Source organism: Ascaphus truei, chromosome 3 (genome assembly GCF_040206685.1).
Source record: "Ascaphus truei isolate aAscTru1 chromosome 3, aAscTru1.hap1, whole genome shotgun sequence".
NCBI lineage: Eukaryota > Metazoa > Chordata > Amphibia > Anura > Ascaphidae > Ascaphus > Ascaphus truei.
The window spans coordinates 352,050,195-352,056,974 of record NC_134485.1 but is presented as its reverse complement, the minus strand read 5'-3'; the positions used below and the strand labels follow the sequence as shown (position 1 = coordinate 352,056,974).

The 6,780-nt window shown below is 45.5% G+C and overlaps 1 protein-coding gene across 3 annotated transcripts; it reads right to left on the bottom strand.

Moving 5' to 3' along the window:
* Positions 1 to 2,863: 2,863 nt before the first annotated feature.
* Positions 2,864 to 6,780, bottom strand: COX14 (cytochrome c oxidase assembly factor COX14). 3 transcript variants are annotated; one of them, XM_075591912.1, is made up of 3 exons: positions 6,588 to 6,606; positions 4,116 to 4,263; positions 2,864 to 3,373 (listed from the first exon to the last, which is right to left on the bottom strand). In XM_075591912.1, exon 3 carries the CDS (start codon positions 3,364 to 3,366, stop codon positions 3,190 to 3,192), a length of 177 nt encoding a protein of 58 aa, XP_075448027.1. In that variant the 5' UTR covers positions 3,367 to 3,373; positions 4,116 to 4,263; positions 6,588 to 6,606; the 3' UTR covers positions 2,864 to 3,189. The 3 variants fall into 3 exon arrangements, with proteins under 3 accessions (XP_075448027.1, XP_075448025.1, XP_075448026.1); XM_075591910.1 differs by lacking the exons at positions 4,116 to 4,263; positions 6,588 to 6,606 and adding an exon at positions 6,634 to 6,780; XM_075591911.1 differs by lacking the exon at positions 4,116 to 4,263 and having other exon boundaries at positions 6,588 to 6,685.

Here is a 6,780-nt window from a genome sequence, read left to right as displayed (position 1 = left end):
CGCATGTATCCTTGTAACCGCGAGCTAATGCGGTAGTCTGCGAGTGCAGCTGTACATAGGCTATAAGTGCCCCGACGGTCACTGTTAGCCTCTTTAAGGTGGTTTTAAGGATAGTGTTCTGGAATTAAAGTATTGAGCAACCTCACCTGCAGTACACCATAGCTGCTCTGACGCATTGGTGTGCTGCTGTACATCTGTGAGGTTCCCTTCAGCTTCTACCATCACGCAGCTCTCTGTTTATTTATTTATTAAAGAGTTACCAACTTGCCCCTATCAGTGTCTCCCACACTGGGATACTGACCTAATGTTACATTAGTCAGGACATTATTCTCTGACTATAGCCACGCAGGTTAATATAGGTCCACACACCCCAGGAGTACAATATCCAGAGGGTTACCTTAGGTCATGTGTCACTGATAGGGGCACACATATTATCATAGAGAAGCGTAGCTGAATAAGCAATATCAACACTGATGTACATAGTATATTTGTTTATATGTTCATCAGTTGGGTCACATCTATCACGGATATAATATAACACTGTGACCTGCAATCTCAGTACTTACCCGGACACACCTGTTCTAATCACCTATTACACAGGTTCGCATTAGGATCACTGTGTCGCAACAGTACCAGTGGTTTATTAAAACCGTCTGGCACATATTAATCATTTTGATCCAGAGCCAATATGGCTTCCTATATTTAGGATCAACTCACCTTCAGTACGTCGTTGGACTAATATTTTATAATTGTTGTTTAATAAAGATTATGTTTTTAATTCAATCACTAATCCCCAGAGTGTGAACCTGAGTCCGCAGCTTGATACAATCAGGTATAACAGGCTTCTGGGATGATGGCACTTGTTATTTGCAAACCCTGAAGTGGCGTCTATCTCTATGCAGTTGCTCTGCGAGATCCGCCCCCTCTATTTGCTATTGCTATCTCTATCTCAGCTTGAAGTGGCCAGCACTACACACTGCTCTGCTCTCCTCTCTGAGTAACCGCCGTCAGCCCGCGCGCAGCTCAGTGACGTCACACTATGGCGTCTCTCCTGATCTCTCTGCTCCTGATGACCGTGTCAGTTCTAGCTCCTCCCTCTCCATACGCGTTTCGTGACGCAATGTGGCCACTTCATCAGTGGACGGCACGTTGTCAGCTGTTTTAACACAGCCTGGTTTATGTGAGTAAGCCTTTGGCTGTTTTTATTTTTCATTTTAATACATTTTTATCAATCTGCACCATCATCTTCTATGTTATCTCCTTTCTGGGAACATATGGGAACCATGTCTGAGTGGTAATGCTGTGAACAGATAGAAAACCTGGATGAATGACATACAACACGTGGGATTCGTGATATCTGAAAGAGAAGAGGTTTAAAGCACAGATTGTCTCAAAGGAACAACAACACAAAGTCTGTAAGTTCATTACTTTAATCTGTCGTGGAATCATTTATTGGTTCTTGTGGCTGCGCAATGGTCTTTTCCTTTTTGTCTATTATTCACTAGGAGGAGTCCGGAACTAACAGCCAGAAATTGGATCATCATCTCTCCATCAGCTGGAATATTGAAAAGAACTTTCCATATCCATTTGGACTAATCATTGGACTGGGGTATTGTTGTAGCCTGGAGCGCCGGGTTATTGCTAGTAGGTTAATATTGAGTAATTTGTATTCATTTCAATGATCTTTCCTTTCACTTAAGTACTGGATCATAAAGTTAATTTACAGTAACGGGTAGCTACTACCGTGCAATATGTGCGCTGACATTGTATGCTATAACTTGACATCCCCATTTTAATTCATTGCAAGTGATGTTGGCTTCTAGATTTACCATAGGATATCAATGGCAAAAATGTCCCCAAGTTTGGTTCCAAACGTACTTCATGGGTCCTCTACAATTACGTTTAATATTCATACTTGCACTGCCTCTTTACTTTGGAAATGCAAAGATAGTCGGGTATTATTGTGATAATCAATGTTTGCTTTTTTTTTTTTGCAGTGTAATTTGTTCAGCGTATTATGTAATGTACATAGCGATGACAGAACATTATAAAAGTTTTTGTTACTGCAGAATTACCTTCCGCTCGCTATAGGAGAGATTCACGAAGGTCCAATACAGGTTATGGCACCGTGGTCCCCTCTTATCTGCCGCTCAAGGAATTTGCAGTTAGTGCAGAATTGTAGTGTGTTCACCGGTAATGGAAGTTAGTGATGCCTTATACAAAGCTATAAATAAAAGATGGTCACCAACAGACACTTTGCCCTGTGCTTGTTTCTAGCTCTGTTACTAGAATGGACCAGAACTTTGCCTGTTAAAATGTCTCATCCCATCAACTTAATAGTGATAGTACACATGTAAGAGACGATCACTCTGGGTTTCTATTTTGCTAAAATCACACAATGCTACTTGCGGCTCCATTTGTTTGAACAGACAAACAGTGCCTTTAATGCAGCACTGCACAATTCCTTATTACAGGATTGAAGCAGGGGTTATACATTAAGTGAAAGCTAAAATACAACATGTGCTTGCGCTGCAATCACTGGGTTATGTTAACTACATATACATCATTTTAGTTAAACTGGAATAGATCAAAACAAGTTATTCCCTCAATATCACACAGCAACTCCTTATCCTTTACGTGAGCCATTTCCCATCTCCCAATACCAGTAATCCATTATAACAATAATGACGATTATATGGCATGTAAACAAGCTTTGGGCTAACCAAGGGTTTCGGGTCAGAATTGAAGGGCACTTCTCCTTGTACAGCTTTCATTTACATAGAGGAAATATCTCTCGCTGGTTGTAGCTGTATTCTAAAGAAAGGTGTGTATCAAAACAGAAAAACTGCTATAGATCGCTAGATTGGTGAAAGCGCTTTTATTCTTGCCTGCAGCAACAGTTGGCCCTGACGTTTTCCCTCTTCCCATGAATATGTATTACGTTGTGAGGGTTACAATTTATTCAGAAAGGAACCAGGCTCATCTGGCACCTTACAGTGCAGTAAACACCACCGCAATAGCATAACTTGATCCACTTCCTTCGGACGCAAATTTCTTCCGTTACTATGAAGAAGATGGTATGCCACCTGGACATGATTTGTGTTCCTGATTGGACAAAAAGGCAGAGTGTGTCCCCAGTAGAATGAAAGTTCAGTGCATGTAGGAGATCGCTCGTACAGAGTAATGCATTCAGTCTTTAATTACTGCCTCTGTCTGGCTCTCTGCTGCCTCCCGTAGCTTGTCCTTCTGCTGGAAGAAGCGATAAGCCCGCACACTGCACAGGTAACCGCCATATAGCGTCAACAGCATCATGGAGCCGGAGAACAGCTTGTAGCTAAGGTCTGCAATGCGCTTGGGAGGCGCCATTGTTTTCCTGCAAAAGAAAACAAAGTACTTGGTAAATTCTCTGAATTAGGTGGTGGTAGCCATGTTGGCACAGAGGTAATTGTGCAAAAGTAAGTTGATTACTTACAGGTAATATAAGCAGGTGGAAACCTTGTTTTATAGGTTTCTGTATTATTTTGGTCTCCTATTTTGTGTTTCAAATACAGATGTAGCAGACAACTGCAGGGAGCCATCGATCTCTAATGTCACTTATGAGGAGAGGCTACATTAGATTTATTTTTTTTTACATTAGAAAGTGTGTAAGAAGGGATACTCACTATGTACAAATATATTTGGAGACAATACAAGGTGCTTTCAAAACAATTATTCATCCAATACCTTAAGGTTGGAGGAAAGGAGATTTCACCAGCAACAAAAAGGATGAGGCAGTTACAATGTGGAACTTATTACCCAGACACACTAATGGCAGATACAATAGACATCTTAAAAAAAAAAAAGAAAAAGAAGGAAAGGTATACAGGAATATACCAAATAAGTAAACGGGAAGGATGTTGATCCAGGGAATAATCTAATAGTGAAGAAGAAAATTGTTTCCCCTTATGAGATATCATTGGGGTTTTTTTTGTTTGCCTTCCTCTGAATCAATACACCAGAAATACAAATATAGGATAAGTAACTAATCTAAAATTTTGCATAGGTTGAACTTGGACATGCCTTTTATCAACCTCATCTACTATGTAACCAACCCCTGTTCACAAAAAGGAGCACACCTGGGAGATATGCAACTGTAGGCCAGGACTGCTCTGTAGGCCAGGACTGCTCTGTAGGCCAGGACTGCTCTGTAGGCCAGGACTGCTCTGTAGGCCAGGACTGCTCTGTAGGCCAGGACTGCTCTGTAGGCCACGACTCCAACTAGTTCTTCAAAGGGGCCAGATCAGAAAATATGGAGGTATAAACGGCACACACTTAATGTCATCTAAATTTGATCCATTTAAAGACTTGCATTATTATATTTCAACAGTTTGCAAGCATTGATAACACCTGGACCACATATTTAGAATACCGTAACACAGGGGTGCGCAAACTTTCCCCCTTGCATGGTGCCCCCCCCCCCCCCCTACCTTGGCTCCGGTGACATGACACTGGGATAACGTGACCCTGCTGCGTGTTGCCATGACGACATGTCGCTGGAAGCCAAGGTAAGGGAGTTAGGCTAAGGCCCCGCTCCCAGAGTCAGCGCTCCCGCACTGCAGACAGGCGGGGCGCTGACAGACACAGACCGCGAAATGCGGTCTGTAGGGAGCGGGAGGTGGGCGGCTTGACAGGGAGGGGGGGCGTGGCTTGAGCGGAGGGACCCGCTACTCTCCCCCCCCCCTCCCTCCCTCCACGGGCTCGGGCTGGAGCTGCTGAGGGTAAGTTTAAACACACACACACACGCAGGCACTCATATACACACACACACAGGCAGGCACTCACGCACTCATACACACACAGGCAGGCACTCACGCACTCATACATACACACACACAGACACAGACAGAGGCAGGCACTCACGCACTCATACATACACACACACAGACACAGACAGAGGCAGGCACTCACGCACTCATACATACACACACACAGACACAGACAGAGGCAGGCACTCACGCACTCAGACACACACACAGACAGGCACTCACCTGCTTTCACTCCACACTCCTCCCCGCTCCCCGAAGCCTCTCTTCCTCCCGAAGCCTCCCCTCCCCTCCCCATTGGCTCACAGCCACACCACGTGACGCGTCAACGCTAGGAAACACCATTCTCTTGTGTCTCCTAGCGGCTGACGCGCCACAGCGTGTAGTCAGCTGTGCCGCCAGGGGGGACCGGGACCGGCTCGCGAGGATTCCCCTGCTGGTGGCGAACTCGCGACATGGCCGCCCGCGCCAACGAGCGCAGCGGGACCGAGGGCTTACAGAGGCCTTGCGCAGTCCCCCGGTATTTCATTTAAATGCCTTGGGGAAGAGTGCGGGACCTCTGTAACCACTGGGGCATGTCCCCCAGTTTACGCACCCCTGCCTTAAATTACAAGTGAGTTTGAGTGAAAATTTGCATTTAGCTGCCTAGGCAACTTTTGTGAAATTCGTACGAGCAGAGCATCCAAGGGCAACGTCAAGTCCCTTCTTGGGCTTTCAGCTTGTTTCTAGGGTGGGATCGCAAGCTATCAGGCAGGGAGAGGACTCCCGTTCGCGTCATCAGTTACGCCCAAATCATGTGACTACGATGTGGTCTACGAGCTGGGGCACTCTGGTACTCAAAGTGCTATAACGCCCTGCTGTACACCACCTGAAGAGGAACAGATGTGCCCCAAAACACCCACCACTATTGTAGTAGAGATGTAGTGTTAGGCCACGCTTATAGTGACGCGACCAATGACGTCACCCGTCGCGATAGTTGCAATTCAAGTTTAGGCGACGTCGCTGGCTACAAGGCCAGAGACATCATAAAAAGAGAAGTCAGAGGGACGGAGAAACTCTGATTGGCCACAAGGAGAGACAGTCGCTGAAAAAAAAAATATCAAATTACAGGGACTAACAGATTTTTGGTAGCGCTGTCGCTTGGTTGCGCTGTTGCGCGCACTATAAGTGCCGACAATGCATTTGTTTTGCACTAACGGTTAGCCACAACACTCCATAGGGCAACAAAAACCTTAAAGGAGGCGCCTCCCCCAAATAAAACTGAAATAGTACAATGTCTTCTTCCTGTACCCTGATCAGGTGTTTCCCCCCTAAAATTTAGTTTTTGCTGTGTTTACAAACACTTATTTTACTGAAATTGAGTGTTTCCATGGCAATTTCGGTTTGCACAGCACTGCAGAGCATTGCTCCACTAAGCTGTGGCATTAGAGCTGCAGAGCATTTCTGTTAACCTGTGACATTACAGAGCTGCAGAGCATTGCTGTTAACCTGTGACATTACAGAGCTGCAGAGCATTGCTGTTAACCTGTGACATTACACAGAGCATTGCTTCATTAACCTGTGTAATTACACAGAGCTGCCGAGTATTGCTGGTAATCTGTGGCATTAAACAGCACTGCAGAGCATTGCTCCATTAACATGTGACAGTAAACAACACTGCAGAGCATTGCTGGTAACCTATCGCATTACAGGAGCTGCAGGGTACCACTACATGACCCATAAACAGATGTGCAGAGCTCCACCCGTTACCCGACGCAGTAGAATTACACTGTTGCGAGATCTCACCCACTCTCCCTCTCTTAACGGCGACCGCAGCACAAACCGACTTTACCTGTGACTTTCAAGCACTTTCTGTCGTCATTTCCTGCCTAGACCATGCGATCAGCTTCCGCCCCCGCCACCACCGAGACTAGATAAGGCTAGATGGGCCTTAGCCTTAGTCACGTGAAGGGGGAACCTGGGCGCCGAAGGAAAGGAG

Bases quoted from the DNA above. Each gene is read 5' to 3' on its own strand.
- COX14 (XM_075591910.1), bottom strand. From the start codon at position 3,366: ATGGCGCCTCCCAAGCGCATTGCAGACCTTAGCTACAAGCTGTTCTCC.